The 15,852-nt window shown below is 45.4% G+C and overlaps 3 protein-coding genes across 6 annotated transcripts; 1 reads left to right on the forward strand and 2 right to left on the reverse strand.

Moving 5' to 3' along the window:
* Window positions 1-43: 43 nt before the first annotated feature.
* kif17 (kinesin family member 17) lies at window positions 44-6,168 on the forward strand. Of its 2 annotated transcripts, XR_009716170.1 has the most exons (15): window positions 44-369; window positions 716-955; window positions 1,041-1,187; window positions 1,317-1,418; window positions 1,568-1,757; window positions 1,862-2,317; window positions 2,507-2,577; window positions 2,673-2,838; window positions 3,114-3,181; window positions 3,249-3,370; window positions 3,646-3,874; window positions 4,205-4,463; window positions 4,538-4,735; window positions 4,954-5,941; window positions 6,038-6,168. XR_009716170.1 is itself a non-coding variant. In XM_061290977.1 (14 exons), the coding sequence occupies exons 2-14, from the start codon at window positions 725-727 to the stop codon at window positions 5,100-5,102; spliced, it is 2,388 nt and encodes a 795-aa protein (XP_061146961.1). In that variant the 5' UTR covers window positions 44-369; window positions 716-724; the 3' UTR covers window positions 5,103-6,168. The 2 variants fall into 2 exon arrangements, 1 of the variants encoding a protein (XP_061146961.1); XM_061290977.1 differs by having other exon boundaries at window positions 4,954-6,168.
* Window positions 5,864-8,473, reverse strand: zgc:158258 (uncharacterized protein LOC791186 homolog). Of its 2 annotated transcripts, none has more exons than XM_061290991.1 (4): window positions 8,342-8,473; window positions 7,219-7,346; window positions 6,948-7,143; window positions 5,864-6,885 (listed from the first exon to the last, which is right to left on the reverse strand). In XM_061290991.1, exons 2-4 carry the CDS (start codon window positions 7,270-7,272, stop codon window positions 5,864-5,866), a joined length of 1,272 nt encoding a protein of 423 aa, XP_061146975.1. In that variant the 5' UTR covers window positions 7,273-7,346; window positions 8,342-8,473. The 2 variants fall into 2 exon arrangements, with proteins under 2 accessions (XP_061146975.1, XP_061146976.1); XM_061290992.1 differs by having other exon boundaries at window positions 7,219-7,377; window positions 8,342-8,457.
* Window positions 8,474-11,745: 3,272 nt separating this feature from the next.
* yod1 (YOD1 deubiquitinase) lies at window positions 11,746-15,832 on the reverse strand. Of its 2 annotated transcripts, none has more exons than XM_061290998.1 (3): window positions 15,744-15,832; window positions 14,868-15,080; window positions 11,746-14,650 (listed from the first exon to the last, which is right to left on the reverse strand). In XM_061290998.1, the coding sequence occupies exons 1-3, from the start codon at window positions 15,820-15,822 to the stop codon at window positions 13,959-13,961; spliced, it is 984 nt and encodes a 327-aa protein (XP_061146982.1). In that variant the 5' UTR covers window positions 15,823-15,832; the 3' UTR covers window positions 11,746-13,958. The 2 variants fall into 2 exon arrangements, with proteins under 2 accessions (XP_061146982.1, XP_061146983.1); XM_061290999.1 differs by having other exon boundaries at window positions 14,868-15,076; window positions 15,744-15,798.
* Between the last annotated feature and the right edge of the window lie 20 nt (window positions 15,833-15,852).

Genomic DNA, 15,852 nt, shown 5'->3' on the forward strand with positions numbered 1-15,852 from the left:
TTGACAGGCTTATATATTTAAAGTTTGCACCCACTGCAAAGTGCTTTCGTGACATGCGAGACCTTCACTAACTTATTTGATTGCGTTTGCACCAGTTATGTGATTGTATGATCGTGACCGATCAAGCTGCCCCTACCAAAATGGCCGCCCTGGAAAAAACAGGAGGCTGCTCGTTGCTAGGCACCGTCCAAACCATTGTGCAGTGGCAACAGGAAAGGCTAAATGAAACCTGCCACGACACACGAGAAGCAGAAAACAAATTATTATGCTTTCCTTTGTCAACGGGCAAGTTATTTTCCACCCAACTTCAGCTGACGTGTTTCTGGAACTGTTTGACGTCGAGTTTTGAAACTATTGCAAGTAGTTCTGGTGAGTGGTCAATTTAAATCAGCGTGTTCTTCGACCGGCCGCCATATTAGGCACACCATAAATTGTGAAAAATAAATAAGGCAATACATATAATGCTCCGTTTTGAATCTTTTTAATATTGTCTACGATGTATTCTCACAAGTGTGTTTTGCTTATTATTTGGCTTTTTTATCTGATTCTACCACAAATCGTGAAGGCGACAGACGAAATGTGGCCAATATGGCTACTACAATTTTCCCAGTCAAGGCACATTTCAATAAGTCTCACACCACACCGTCAAACAAAACATTTCAATTAAAATGAAAACGTTTTGGCACAGTGATTGAGAATCTCCTCATCCTTCCAGGTGGCTGACATGGGGTCCGAATCTGTGAAGGTGGTAGTCCGATGCAGGCCCCTGAATGACAGGGAGAGAGCTCTAAGTTCCAAGATGGTGCTGACCATGGATCTGCAGCGCTGCCAGTGTTTCATCAAGAAGCTTGCGTCAGCCGACGAACCCCCCAAGCAGTTCACCTTCGACGGGACGTACTTCACCCATCAAACCACAGAGCAGATGTACAATGAGAGCGCCTATCCGTTGGTAGAGGTGAGCCTTTATCTCCAATTATTTTCATACAAGCTATTTAAAAACATCTGTTCCCTTTAACATAAAATGGATAAATATCTTACAGGGGGTCACAGAAGGCTACAATGGCACAATATTTGCATACGGCCAAACAGGAAGCGGCAAGTCCTTCACTATGCAGGGTGTGTCTGAGCCTCCGGCCCAGAGGGGGGTCATCCCACGAGCCTTTGAACACATCTTCGAGAGCATTCAGGTGGATTTGGCAGCACGTACATGATTGATTGATTGAGAGTTTGTCCAGTTTGGAGTAACCATCAATGTACTGTTGCCAATGTATAAAAAGTACTAAATGTTCTACAAAAACTTTGTCCGTGTACGCTAGTGTGCAGAAAATGCCAAGTTCCTGGTGAGGGTGTCCTACTTGGAGATTTACAACGAAGAAATACGAGACCTCTTGGGCAACGACACCAAGCAGAGATTAGAGGTTTGTGGTGTCCTTTACTCTCCGTAACATTAGAAAGTCTGTGCTTGTGACAAAAGTTTAATACCTCAAGCACTTTCCTTCCATTCTGTTTATACGTGGTCACAAACAGTGTTTTTATTTATCTATTTATTTATTTTTTCTGTGGCTAGCTAAAAGAGCACCCGGAGCACGGGGTGTACGCTCGGGACCTGTCCATGCACACGGTACACAATGTGCTCGAGTGCGAGAAGGTGATGGAACGCGGCTGGCGGAACCGCGCCGTGGCCTACACCTTGATGAACAAGGACTCATCTCGCTCGCACTCCATCTTCAGCATCCACCTGGAGATGTGCCACACAGGTCAGGCCATACACACAAAAACTGTACAAAGAGGTGAGAAGATGAAGAAATATTAAAAGCTCTATAGCGGCGGTAAAAAACTCGGTGTTGTTGTCCCTCCACAGACGCGGCAGGCCAGGACCACCTCAGAGCCGGGAAACTCAACCTGGTGGATCTGGCGGGAAGCGAGCGTCAGTCCAAAACGGGCGCGACGGGCGAGCGTCTGCGCGAGGCCACCAAAATCAACTTGTCGCTCTCGGCCCTGGGCAACGTCATCTCGGCCCTGGTGGACGGCCGCTCCAAATATGTCCCCTACCGCGATTCCAAACTGACCCGGCTGCTACAGGACTCGCTGGGCGGCAACACACGAACCCTGATGGTGGCTTGCCTCTCACCAGCTGACAGCAACTACGAGGAGAGCCTGAGCACGCTACGCTACGCCAACCGCGCCAAGAGCATCCGGAATCGGCCGCGCATCAACGAGGACCCCAAGGATGCGCTGCTTCGAGAGTACCAAGAGGAGATAAAGAAGCTGCGGGCCCTCATCTCGGGCCAGCTTGCCTCTGATGGCCCCGTTCCACGTGAGTAGACAGAGGAATTTATTCCTGAAAAGTACATTTCATATTATTATTGAATTTTCAAGTCTTCTAAATCCATAGCAACTACAACTATTTTATTTTGAGCATTAGGGTTATATTCGTTTTAATTACACGGCGGGCCGGATCAAATGCTCCAGCGTCGAGTCATGTTTGAATGCTTAAATGCTCCAGCCGTCATGTCCAAGCACCAAGGAGAGGTTTCCGCCAGCCCTACCGATGGTGACAAGGAGAAGATTAAAAAGGTAGCTTCCAGCAGAATGTTCCCACGCTCACATATCACTTGACGTCATGGCCGCTGTTGTCCTGTTGGAGTTGACTTACTACTCTGGCCTTTTAGGACTACGAGGAAAGACTGGCCAGGCTGCAGGCCGACTTCAGCGCCGAGCGGGAATCCAAGGCCAAGCTGCAGGACGATATTGTTGCCCTGCACACCTCCTATCAGAGTAAACTGTCTGTCCTGGAGAAGATCAAATCCACCAGGGGGAGCTCTTCCCCAAAGAATGGTGAGTATGGAACCTAGTCCCTGTTACAAATACCGAAAAATATGAGTGATCTTCCAAACAGGTGTGGTGGAAATGTAGGTCAGATTACAACAATAATACAAGCACTTTATCACTTTTTATAAAAGAATAATATGTAATGATGTAGATTGCACTTAAGCATTAAACTAATGTAGACGCTATATAAAAAAAAAAAAAAAAAACTTAAATAAATAACTGAATTTACAAATCGCAACCCATGAATAGGGAAAGTTCATTGTTTTGTCTCCCACCACAAGAGAGCCCCAGCAGTGTGACAGCAGAGGACAACACAGACACAGACGTCTCCCCCAACAGCATAAATGAGGTGCACACACGTGAAGAAAAGCGCTCCGCCGTCACCATGTAAGCCTAACTTCTGCTTTGCACCATAGCTGAGCCAGCCCACTGTGCCACGTGCTGCTGAAGGGATCCAAACAAGTCCAGATGGAGTGCCAGAAGAGTCACCTGGTGTCAGCACAGCAGGGGATGTGGAGCAGAAAGACGCCCTGGAGAGGTTGGTGGCCTGCTGCCATGTGATCTTACTCTCAGCACCAAGGACAGTTCATGATCCCCAAAACACATTTCTAAATGTTATCTTATTGTAAATTGTAAACAAATCTTAGTTAAAATACCACATGGGGACTTTTCAATAGTATTCATTTGGAAAAATGCTACATTGACCAAAATTGATTTCAACAAGACTAAAACCCGCTTTGAAAGACATTCAGACCTCCACCTGGCCAGAAGTCGCAGATGGACTTTACCCACCTCATTGTCTCTCCTGTGCAGGCTACAGAGGCTGGAGCAAGAGGTGGTTGGCGGCGAGCAGGCCCGCAACAAAGAATTCCAGCAGAGGCAGCGGCACAGGAGGAAGGTGGCCGATCAAAGGAAAGCTCAGCTTGTCAAAGCTTTGTCGGACAACAGCGAGGAGAGCGACAACGTGCTGTTCAGTGTCTACGACTCCATTCAGGAGGAGGTTCACGCCAAAGGGCAAATGCTCCTCAAGGTCCAGGGAAAGGTCGGTCACAACTGGCCAAAAATGTTAGACACGATTGCACCTCGAATTGTATTATTATTGTTGTTTTGGATAGTCTAAACTATTTATAGTAACCTAAATATAAAATTATATTATTTTCTCTGTTAGATAAAAATTCAAGATGTGTCCTATTAAAAAGTAAAAAAAACACATTTAATCAAAGACTCACTGATGTAATTGTCAATCAAAGCGGAGCATGATTATTTTTGTAAGAGCAGCATCTTTGATACGCCACGAGTCGATGCATGTATCAAGGTGAAAGGAAACATCTTCGAAATTAAAACATGGCCTTTTTTTTTTTTTATCGATCAGCTGAAAGCGGCCAAACTGGAGATCCGCGACCTGCAGACGGAGTTTGAGGAGGAGAGGAACGACTACCTGGCGAGCATTCGTCGCCTGGAGCGCGAGGGCCAGCTCCTTCACGGCCTGCTTGAGCGCATGGCACCGCTGGTTCGCCGTGACTGCAACTACTGCAGCTTGGAGCGCCTGAAGCGAGAGGCCGCGTGGGACGAGGAGAGCGCCGCTTGGAGGATTCCCGACGTGACCATCCAGAGAACCACGCTGCCCTCAGGTGCTTTTTCTTTCCTCATTTGGTGGACTGGAGCGTCCCAATTTCAAGACGTTCTTCGTGTCCTCTTCCCTCAGCCGCGCCTTCAAAGCTCTCTCCACCCATAGTCCCTGCCGACGATCCCGAAACACTTGCGGCATGTGTTCCTCAGCAGGCTGAGGAGGACCGCTACAAGGAACTTCTGGACCGCAGCGACAGTGAAAACATTGCCAACACTTACTTCAGATCCAAAAGGGCCAGCCAGCTGCTCAGAGGTGAAACAGCTGCGGGACATGGTGAGATTTTTTTTTTTTTCTTCACATCGTAATCCTTCATGCATCAGCAGATGCATACGCAGCGATTACCTTCTGTCAATCTCGCAGATCAATTTTACAATGAGTATAAAAAGTCCACACACCCCTGCTTTTTTGTGGTGGGCAAAAAATGAGACATTAAAAAGCTTTTTGAACGAGTTGCGTTTGACGAGGAAATGAACCCGAACCTTCTTCTGCAGCCAACCACGGCCCCACCCTCTTGAATGGCTCACCCAACCTCGGCACAAAGGCAAGCCTGGACTCCGTCATGCCACGTCCCTTCCGCCTGGAATCCTTGAGCGTCCCGGCGTCCAAGGCAAAGCGGAAAAAAAACAAATCTCATCAATAACCGAAGGAAAGTCTTGGGATCCAAGTGTCACTTTCACAAATAATATCCAACCTCACTAGTTTTAGAGAACTTTTTCTAGACCATTTGAATCTTACTGCTTCATTGAAGTCACCATTTTAGCATTTATTGCACGATTCACGGTGAAGATGCTTTCGGGACTTTACTTTTTAGGCTCCGGCCTGCTGGCCCTGTGTCACATTTCACAATTTAGCCTGATTCTAACCTCCATCATAGAATGAGTTGACGGTAAGCGAGCCGTATCAGTTTCAGAACTTGACACCCCTTATTTGCCGTAGAAATATAAGCCATAGATCACACGCGCGCACACACACACACACACACACACACACACACACAAGGCAACAATTGGCCATTGAGGCATTCCATAAGCACACAAGGAAGAAATTCAAACATGCAAAAGGGGAACACAGCAGGGCAGTGAAACGTTGACTAAGTTAACATGCGTGCCATGCTCGAGCTAATCTGATAATGGCAGAGCAGCCGGCCGGTCGGCGTCCCTCCCAAGTAAGACGACTCTTACGAGTCAAACAGTCCTCAGTGACTCCAAGTGGCTGCTGTCAAGTGTTTTAATGGTCTTGTTGTTGTGTGAAAAAAAAGGATAGAAATGATCTTTGTACTTTTGAAAGCGGGCTACACACATCACATACTGACCGCTACGATGGAAAGAGCTGCTCCTTTAAGTTCTTCATCTTCATTCTTACCACGTGGCCTCTTTCGACTCAGGAAGTCGACTGCTCTGCTCACTTGTCCTTGAGCAGTCCCAACTTCCTGAGCGCCTCTTTCCTGTCGGCGTCCATTCCGGGCACCATCATTACTGTGTACGTCACACAATCTGAGGCTTTGGGGGCGACTGGCGGATCCTCAATGACACTTTTTACTTCTGAATGCTTCATGTCATTTTTCTGCTTGACCAGGACCAGCTCAGGACTGGCCACCTTCAATCTGTTGAGTTGGTTGGGACGACGAGAAAGCGAGGTGGCCCTGGAGTCGTGGTGGAAACTAGCACTGCTCTGCAGCCCCTTGTTCCTAGGCCCAGGAACGGGTGCCGGAGCCTGGCAAAAAGACGGACTTCTCAACGGACTTACATTTGTGAGTCGTTTTGAAAAACCGTTGCCCGCAGACAAATAAGACTTTGGGAGCTCCACTTGAGTCGTTTCTGAGCGTTGGTCTTTGAGGAGGCCTAACTTTTCCAAAGCTTCCCGTCTCACCACTTTGGGATCTGTCGCGTTCTTGAGACTGTACGAGGAGTTGGGGGCGGGGGTCGCTTTCTTCTCTCTCTTCGCGGAGATATGTGAAGACATCTTGGGGAGTTTCGGTACAACAGGCGGCGGGCCTGGCATAAATCTGCTCACCTTGGAGATGGCTCTGTCAAGCCTTCCCACATTTCCAGTGTTTGGATCTTCTATGATGACAGGAGGGCCTATGGTGTGATCAACTGTGGGACATAAAGGTGTTTTCTTTGTGGAGGCGCTCCTCCGCAGGTAGACAAGTGCATCGTAGGATAAAGGTCCCCTTTCGCCGGTCTTCACAAAGTGGTCCTTGGCTTTGCTTGCGGGAGGTTTCATAGTGTTGACCTCGTGAACACCGGCAGGCTTTTGGCTCAATGAAAGCGATTTCTTGTTTAGTTGAATTCCAGCTTTCACGCTTGGTTCACAATTGGAGGCGCTCGCCAAAACAAAAGGTGTTGGTACAAGATAGTTCTGGATGGCTTTGTTCTCCACTTTCTCCCTGATGGTTTCCAAAGCATTGTGCTTTTGCAGACCTAGAAGAAAAAAAGATGTTTGGAAGCAACAACGCAAAGAACATTTTTCAAAGTGAGCTCACCATTGAGCTTGCTTTTGCTCATGGAGGCTGATAGATGCGCTAGTCGAGAAGCCAAGCAGCCAGGGTCAGGCAAGAGGTCCGCTTCATCGTCGGCGGGTCCGCTGTCGTCCTCGGTGTCCAGAGACTCGATGGTCTCTTCCAAAAACATAAGGCAGGCTTTCTCCTCGGCAGACAAATGCTCCAGACTATCATCGCTCTGGAATGGAAAAGAACATCCCCGTGAAACCTTCCGGTTTTCCACCTTGGAGAAGTTGAAGGCCACAAGACTTACGAAAGCAGATTGTCCGCTGTCATAGCTGCCGGTGTTGTCCATGTCAGCCAACATCTCCAGTTCGGTCCCACCTGGCCAGGTCTCATTTTTCAGCCATTTTATCCAAACATCAGAATAGCAGTGTCACTCTGTGATGACGGGGAACAGTTTGAGACATTTCTAGAAGAACACACTGACAATAATTATTGAAGAGATAACTAAAGTTTATTTCTTTAAATCTCTGCCAATGTTCACATTTTCAAATGATCAACAACATTACTCGGAAATCACAATATCCCTTCGTAACGATTTTTAGACCAGGCTACGGTTAAAATGTACTGAACAAGTTCTTGATAGCATTGTCATGTTAAAAGATGGAGTCGATTTATACGAATTTATTCACTCTAATTCTTCGTCTCCCTAAAGCGAGTCCAAGTGATGATAGTGCATCATAGTGTCGTGTTTGTGGCTCAGATTACAACACGCGTGCACGCGCACGCCATTTATAATCATCCTCAGCATGATCACAATAATCGCAGCCCGCACCTGCAGCACACACAATCAGTCTATTCTATTCCTACTAAATCCATTTGAAATTTGTCCTCATAGGTTTTGGCTGCTTCTCAGCTCTCGAGATGGAGAAGACTGGGCTTCATTGTTCACGCTGAGCGACCTTCAGCTGTCAGGATGTGAACGAGATAACATTTGAAAAATGTCAAGCTCATGCAAATGAACGTGACCTCCAGATGATTGATGACGTCTGCTTCAATGATACAACAGCAAGGTTGAATTCATAGGATTTCAAAGACCAACCAAAAAAAGTCGTTCGAATCTAACTGACGTCATTTTTCGTCACGGCTTGCATCGTATGTTGTGTCCGCTGAATCGATGTCCACCATACGATTAAAAGTGCGGATTAAACTAACCCATTTAACCAGCACGACAGGACTATTTTAATACTATTTTATATACGTACTGTAAATGAGTGATCGTTTAGTTCAATAATACTAGTGATGTTGAAGACCCAAAGATTATTGTTGCCTTGTACACGTACACGTCTCCTGTGAAGAGGCTCTTACATCAAATGAACGTTGCAGCGCTCGTAAGAATGTTTTTCAGCTATTATTGATGATAAATGTCGTACCTTGAAGTCGTTTGTGCTCCATGTAGTTTGGTTATTTGAAGCGAAAGTGGGCTTCTCGGGCTCGCTTTCGGTGCTTACCTGCGCGAGGTAGTGTTGGCTCGTGAGTGAACGATTCGTTCAAAGGAACGTCTGCTTTCAGTGAACGAGAGTGAACGAATCACTAGCTAATGTGATTCGTTCTTTTTTCCGTTCATATGACTTCAACCAGTAGGTGTCGGTAATGCGCATTGAAGCTAGTGCCACCTCGCCGTAAAACAACGAAGAAGAAAATGACGTCACTTCCCGTTCACGAACGAGTCGTGAATTGCATTTTCCGTTCACTAACTGAACCACTAACTGAACGTGAGTGAGTGAGTGAGTGAGTGAGTGAGTGAGTGAGTGAGTGAGTGAGTGAGTGAGTGAGTGAGTGAGTGAGTGAAATACTATGCAAAATACCCTTAAATTCACTGTCATCACATCATTTACAGTTTTCAAACAAAAATTGCAACACGTTTTAACCAACTCTTGCAGCTGTTAGTTTAAATATGTTGTTATATTGTATAGTTGTATTGTTCCTGGTTGTTGTTCTTTATTTTTGATTGTGTATTTATATAACCTTGCTTTATGTATTTATTTTTTAGCACTCCATCCTCCACCCCTCTCAAAGTGCCATTGTTCTTTGGGTCAGGCCACAGTTGTAAATAAAACTTGGTCTTAATTGTTTGCCTGGGTAAATAAAGGCTAAAAAAAGAAAAAAAATGCTGGTTTGAAATGTACTTTTATTATTATTATTTTAATAAACATTTATGTTAAAACTTGTCTGGTTGTCTGAGCTTGACACGTGACCTTTGACCATGCTAGTTCCTTAATAAAGTGGCCTGTTATTAGGTACACTCGAAAATGGTGGTGTACCTAATGGAGTGTCCGTATGATTCCCTCGTTAAGTGCACCTGCGTGAAAAGTTTTAGCTCCTGCGGAACGTGAAAGAAGCTAAAAGTTTTCACGCAGGTGCGCTTAACGAGGGTCACTTGGAAAACGTTGGAACGCAGCCCCGAGGACTAGAGCTTGACACCTATGACCTTTGACCATGATATTTCCCTAATAAAGTGGCCTTTTATTAGGTACACTTGAAAATGGCGGTGTACCTAATGGAGTGTCCATGTGATTCCCTCGTTAAGTGCACCTGCGTGAAAAGTTTTAGCTCCTGTGGAACGTAAAAGAAGCTAAAACTTTTCACGCAGGTGCGCTTAACGAGGGTCACTTGGAAAACATGTTGGAACGCAGCCCCGAGGACTAGAGCTTGACACCTATGACCTTTGACCATGATATTTCCCTAATAAAGTGGCCTTTTATTAGGTACACTTGAAAATGGCGGTGTACCTAATGGAGTGTCCATGTGATTCCCTCGTTAAGCGCACCTGCGTGAAAAGTTTTAGCTCCTGTGGAACGTAAAAGAAGCTAAAACTTTTCACGCAGGTGCGCTTAACGAGGGTCACTTGGAAAACATGTTGGAACGCGGCCCCGAGGACTAGAGCTTGACACCTATGACCTTTGACCATGATATTTCCCTAATAAAGAGGCCTTTTATTAGGTACACTTGAAAATGGCAGTGTACCTAATGGAGTGTCCGTGTGCTTCCCTCGTTAAGCGCACCTGCGTGAAAACTTTTAGCTCCTGTGGAACATGAAAGAAGCTAAAAGTTTTCACGCAGGTGCGCTTAACGAGGTCACTTGGAAAACATGTTGGAACGCGGCCCCGAGGACGAGAGCTTGACACATGTGACCTTTGACCATGATATTTCCCTAATGAAGTGGCCTTTTATTAGGTACACTTGAAAATGGTGGTGTACCTAATGGAGTGTCCATGTGATCCCCTCGTTAAGCGCACCTGCGTGAAAAGTTTTAGCTACTGCGGAACGTGAAAGAAGCTAAAAGTTTTCCCGCAGGTGCGCTTAACGAGGGTCACTTGGAAAACATGTTGGAACGCGGCCCCGAGGACTAGAGCTTGACACCTATGACCTTTGACCATGATATTTCCCTAATAAAGTGGCCTTTTATTAGGTACACTTGAAAATGGCTGTGTACCTAATGGAGTGTCCATGTGATTCCCTCGTTAAGCGCACCTGCGTGAAAACTTTTAGCTCCTGTGGAACGTGAAAGAAGCTAAAAGTTTTCACGCAGGTGCGCTTAACGAGGTCACTTGGAAAACATGTTGGAACGCGGCCCCGAGGACGAGAGCTTGACACATGTGACCTTTGACCATGATATTTCCCTAATAAAGTGGCCTTTTATTAGGTACACTTGAAAATGCTGGTGTACCTAATGGAGTGTCCATGTGATCCCCTCGTTAAGCGCACCTGCGTGAAAAGTTTTAGCTACTGCGGAACGTGAAAGAAGCTAAAAGTTTTCACGCAGGTGCGCTTAACGAGGGTCACTTGGAAAACATGTTGGAACGCGGCCCCGAGGACTAGAGCTTGACACCAGTGACCTTTGACCATGATATTTCCCTAATAAAGTGGCCTTTTATTAGGTACACTTGAAAATGGCGGTGTACCTAATGGAGTGTCCATGTGATCCCCTCGTTAAGCGCACCTGCGTGAAAAGTTTTAGCTACTGCGGAACGTGAAAGAAGCTAAAAGTTTTCACGCAGGTGCGCTTAACGAGGGTCACTTGGAAAACATGTTGGAACGCGGCCCCGAGGACTAGAGCTTGACACCAGTGACCTTTGACCATGATATTTCCCTAATAAAGTGGCCTTTTATTAGGTACACTTGAAAATGGCGGTGTACCTAATGGAGTGTCCATGTGATCCCCTCGTTAAGCGCACCTGCGTGAAAACTTTTAGCTCCTGTGGAACGTGAAAGAAGCTAAAAGTTTTCCCGCAGGTGCGCTTAACGAGGGTCACTTGGAAAACATGTTGGAACGCGGCCCCGAGGACTAGAGCTTGACACCAGTGACCTTTGACCATGATATTGCCCTAATAAAGTGGCCTTTTCTTAGGTACACTTGAAAATGGCGGTGTACCTAATGGAGTGTCCATGTGATCCCCTCGTTAAGCGCACCTGCGTGAAAACTTTTAGCTCCTGTGGAACGTGAAAGAAGCTAAAAGTTTTCCCGCAGGTGCGCTTAACGAGGGTCACTTGGAAAACATGTTGGAACACGGCCCCGAGGACTAGAGCTTGACGAACGAATCTTTTGAGAAAACTAATTCTAAAGATTCAGTTCACTTAAAAGAACTGTAATGCACATAACGAGGGTTAAGCTGTCAGCCAATCAATGAGCGCTTCTAAGGCGCGTTGTCATGGCAATAAGCCGAAACTAAGCCCAGCTACTACTACCACTGCTGTATTGATTTATTCGGTGAGAACCAGTTGAAAAGCATCAGTGACTTTCACATACAATATGAGGGCATATAACAAAACAATGACAGCTTGTTGTAGCTTTTAATTGTGACTCATCACTGCAGAAAAAAAGTCAAGTAAATCCAGTTATGTAATGTTCGGTGTGCAACATTCATGGAAAAGTGGTGATGAGAACTTGTGAAAAATGACAATATATCATTGCAGTTCACATTAAAAGAAAATAAAAACCTGCCGCGACTTTTTGGCAACAGTTTGCTACCGAGCAACGTTCTCCTGTCAACATGTTCAAATTCACAACAAAACTCATCATTTTGTTCGCGTTGCAGGACCATTAGTTACCATCTCCTTGAAATGAAATCAACACGCAAATAAAACAAAACTAGTTAACTTAAGCTCCACAACCTCAGAAAAACCAAAAATCAGCAGTCTAACTATGTTGAACAATTAGGAGTTCAACCTTCTCAGAAAAATCACACTTTAAATTTTAAAGGGAAAGTCAAATTTTCTTTGTCATAAATATGTTCTGTGCAGCCCAACATTGTTCTGGTTAGTTTTGTTTGTGGAATATGAATGAATGGCAAAATCTACCTGTTTTCATCCATCTCAGGGGGCTGCCATTCTGCCACAAAATAGATGACAGGTACATTTTGCTCCTCAACTCAAGATTCCACCACTCCAATATTAATCAGAATGTGTTTAGACTACTGGGGCACATACAACATATTACTAGGGTTGAGTGTCCCTTTAAAAAGCCTCCAAAGTAAAACCATCATGGTGCATTAAGGTCAGTAAATCGCACAACTCTTCAGCTCAGTGTATTTTTGTTTTCATCTCAAGCTATTGTTTCTTGCATTTTTATGTGTGATGACAAATGGTCATTTTGCCCTGCAAAGCACAACTGAAGAAGAAACCAAAAAGAAAAAATGAGAACCATTTTCCTCACTGGAATTGCAAACACACGAAGCTTGATTGTGATTAAAGCAAAGTCAATCTTCACATTTATCAAAAATGTAAATCGTTAAGCAGGGTACACGTAACCCACATTAGCTTTCCACATGATAAACTCTGACCTGATCAGAGATGTAAACGCTTTATGTTAAGGGAGGTTACATTTGAAAAGAAAACAATATTTTTTCCACATGAAAAGAAAATCCTGATTGACATTGCTGGCCTCGGGCAGAACCTTCAATATCCAAATTTGGTCGGGTCCAGATTTTTTTTGAAGGGTCACCAATGACGTCAATTCCCATGGTTCTGTTACTTTTACAAATTGCTGAGTGTGTCTAAGTGCTTGCTGATTCACCAAACACGCTTTTTTTTTTTTTTTAGCTTGCTGAGAAATGTTTGTTTTGGATATATGAGGTTTCCAATCGACCGACGGCAGCAATGTGGAAGGCAAATATTAAACAGACTCGGTGAGCTGTATTCTGAAATGGTGAGAAATGAATGTTGACCGGTCATAACTAGCCTGGTGGAAAAAAAAAAAAATGCCATTAGCAGTTAAAAGTAGAACGCTGAGCTGTGGTTGTCTGTGAATGACGTGAGGTAGACCAGTGATTCCCAAACGCTGTGGCGTGGCAATTTCACTTCATTGGTTTGAAAATGATTTTTTTCCTACAAATAATATTGGGGCTGAGCATTAATCATTTACCTAGCATTTATCTAATTTGACATTGCAATGTATAAAATAAATCGCAAAGGCTGCAATTATGGGAGGAAATAGACCCGTTTCATTTTGGTCGCTCGGCTTCTGGACACAGGTAAAAGTTATATGTAAAATATAGATATTTATACACAAGTGCCTATATGTGCTTCTCATTTCATTATTTTTTTTGAATGAAATGAGAACATTTGGTGTGATGAAGCCAGATCTGCTGTTGTAATTGGACTTGTTTGATTTGATGCCACAGAGTTTGGTCAATGTGTCAGTAAAGGCTTAAAACACTGTCACTTAGTGTTGATCAAGTAAATATCTCAAATTGAAATATATCATGAGTATATTTGACTTACTTATTATTACTTTATGGTTCACTTAGCATATCATGAAAACATTTACGTCTCATCAATTTTGACCTAGAAAATAATTGCATATTAAAGGAAGGGCAACTGCAATATTGGTGGGGAATGGCAGTTGGTTGATTTTCCAAAGCACGACTACTTCCATTTTGGGGGCGTGCCATGAGATTTAAAATACGTGCCTAAGGGTGGGGAAACACACCGAGGTAGACGGCCGCAGATGTGGAGGGGTAGCACAAACAACCAAAGCAAGTCAACGTTTTAGATCTCGCCAAAATTGGTGTGGCCCGTCTCCTTGGCGTGCTCGCGTGCCTCCCTCTGTCCCACCAGGCCCGTCTGGCACACCATGCAGCGCAGCGCAAAGCGGTTGACGTCCGTGAACTGCCGCTTGCGGCGGGCCTCGTCGGCCAGCTCCAGGGCCTGCGCCAGGATGACGTCGTCGCCGGTGGAGAAGACGGTCTGAGGGGGCGAGCCCGCCGCCTCCCTCTGCAGCGGGTCGTAATGGATGCCGTCGTAGATGAGCAGCACGCGCTTGCGGTAGCCGGCGTCCTCGCCAAAGCGATCCACGCGCACTGTCTGCGTATCCACCACGCAAATTTCGCACTGGTAGAACTTGGACAGGATGGACACCTCGATGGCGCCCCCCCACGTGTCGCCGCGCCGGATCCACACACAGTAGTCCTCGTTGCTCTTGCCCAGAACGGCCTCAGAGTACGCCGCCGGGTCGCTCGACACGATCTGGGCGATGAGGCCGCGCATGTCGGGAGCGCACGTCGGGTCGTACACGCCGCCCTCCACCACGTAGCTGACGCTGGTGAACAGGCAGGAGTTGTCGGCCGGCACCACTCTGCGCGCCAGCGCCGGCAAGGCGTTCAGGCAAGGCGTTTTGGTCACGACGGGATGGGCTCCCAGCTTGGGCTTGTTTTTCTCCTCCTCCACAATCAGCGTGTCGCCTGTCGGGGGAGGGAGACGCACAAGTACAACGTGTTACTCCGGAAGAACCTCCACTGCCTTCGGTTTGTCATCAATATAACCCCTTCAGTGATTCTAAAACTTTTCACATCTAAAAAGTACTTCATTTATAAAGTAACCTTATTGATACCTTGCAGATGCTACTCGGGCTAAATTCGTCACAATGCCATGTCTTTCAAATAAAGAAAAACTTCATACCAGACTTGATGGGGTAGTCCTTGAGGTGAGCGTCCCCGTTGCGCAGGTCCAGGCTGGAAGGTGGGTAGCCCACCATGATTTTCTGCACCTCACAGGGGATGCCGGTCAGCTCCTCCACTTTGCTTTTTAACTCTTGCACACATGATTGGTGAGTCAATCCTTGCATCACGTGAGTACCGTTTTTGGTCTTACAGCGAAGACGCAACATCCTGCCTGACAGCAAGGGGGAAAAAAATAGGGAAAATGGACAACAGCAACAATTCGGACATAATGTTTATGACACTCCTAAATGACACATCCATTTGACTTTTTTTTTTTTTTTTTTTTTAAATGCAATGGTTTTCTTTCTGTTTTTCTCTCTATCGCTTTTTCCCACCCACTCGCTTACTGTTTTATTCAATGAGTTAATTACTCCATGACTTTTTCACTCTCCACTTCCAACTTCATCAGATCCATTTCACTCTTTTTCCATTTACTAAATTTACCTCCACTTTCCACATTTTTTACCGATTTGTATCATTCCAACGTCAACATTTTCAGCTCATTCCATGTATATAAGATTTCCTGTCATTCAGTGTCATTTAACATCATTCCACAAGTTTTCACTCGCATTCACAAGCAATTTCTCCAGAAATAGTATTTAGTTATGATTATTATTCCGAACGAAGGTTGGTTGATGTGTAATTGTATTTCGAGCAAAGCTATCCTGGGCTAGCATGCTAACCTGTCCATTAACTTAGCGTTTAGTGTACATTTTCTCTCCAAGCGGCCCTCTTCGTCCTGTTCTCGTCCTCGACACAACCGATTACATTTAATGACAGCCGCTACAACTTAATTGGCCGCTGTCTTTCTTTCTTTCTTTTTGTTTTTGGTTACCTGTAGCCGCCCGTTTCCAACGCCTCGAACAATGCTTCCACAGCCAAGGGGCGGGGCGATACGTCAGACACGTAAGCATGACGCCACGATGCGTTCACTACCGTAAATT

This window comes from Syngnathus typhle, linkage group LG11, assembly GCF_033458585.1.
Source record: "Syngnathus typhle isolate RoL2023-S1 ecotype Sweden linkage group LG11, RoL_Styp_1.0, whole genome shotgun sequence".
In the NCBI taxonomy this organism is placed as follows: domain Eukaryota; kingdom Metazoa; phylum Chordata; class Actinopteri; order Syngnathiformes; family Syngnathidae; genus Syngnathus; species Syngnathus typhle.

Coding starts and splice junctions, on each gene's coding strand:
- kif17 (XM_061290977.1), top strand. CDS start 725: ATGGGGTCCGAATCTGTGAAGGTGGTAGTCCGATGCAGGCCCCTGAAT. Junction 2,318..2,506: donor CTCTGATGGCCCCGTTCCAC/GTGAGTAGACAG, acceptor TAAATGCTCCAG/CCGTCATGTCCAAGCACCAA. Junction 2,839..3,113: donor GAGCTCTTCCCCAAAGAATG/GTGAGTATGGAA, acceptor TCCCACCACAAG/AGAGCCCCAGCAGTGTGACA.
- zgc:158258 (XM_061290991.1), bottom strand. CDS start 7,272: ATGTTGGCTGACATGGACAACACCGGCAGCTATGACAGCGGACAATCT. Junction 7,144..7,218: donor ACAGCGGACAATCTGCTTTC/GTAAGTCTTGTG, acceptor TTTCCATTCCAG/AGCGATGATAGTCTGGAGCA. Junction 6,886..6,947: donor GAGCAAAAGCAAGCTCAATG/GTGAGCTCACTT, acceptor TTTTTCTTCTAG/GTCTGCAAAAGCACAATGCT.
- yod1 (XM_061290998.1), bottom strand. CDS start 15,822: ATGCTTACGTGTCTGACGTATCGCCCCGCCCCTTGGCTGTGGAAGCAT. Junction 15,081..15,743: donor TTGGAAACGGGCGGCTACAG/GTAACCAAAAAC, acceptor CCTTGCTGTCAG/GCAGGATGTTGCGTCTTCGC. Junction 14,651..14,867: donor GGACTACCCCATCAAGTCTG/GTATGAAGTTTT, acceptor CTCCCCCGACAG/GCGACACGCTGATTGTGGAG.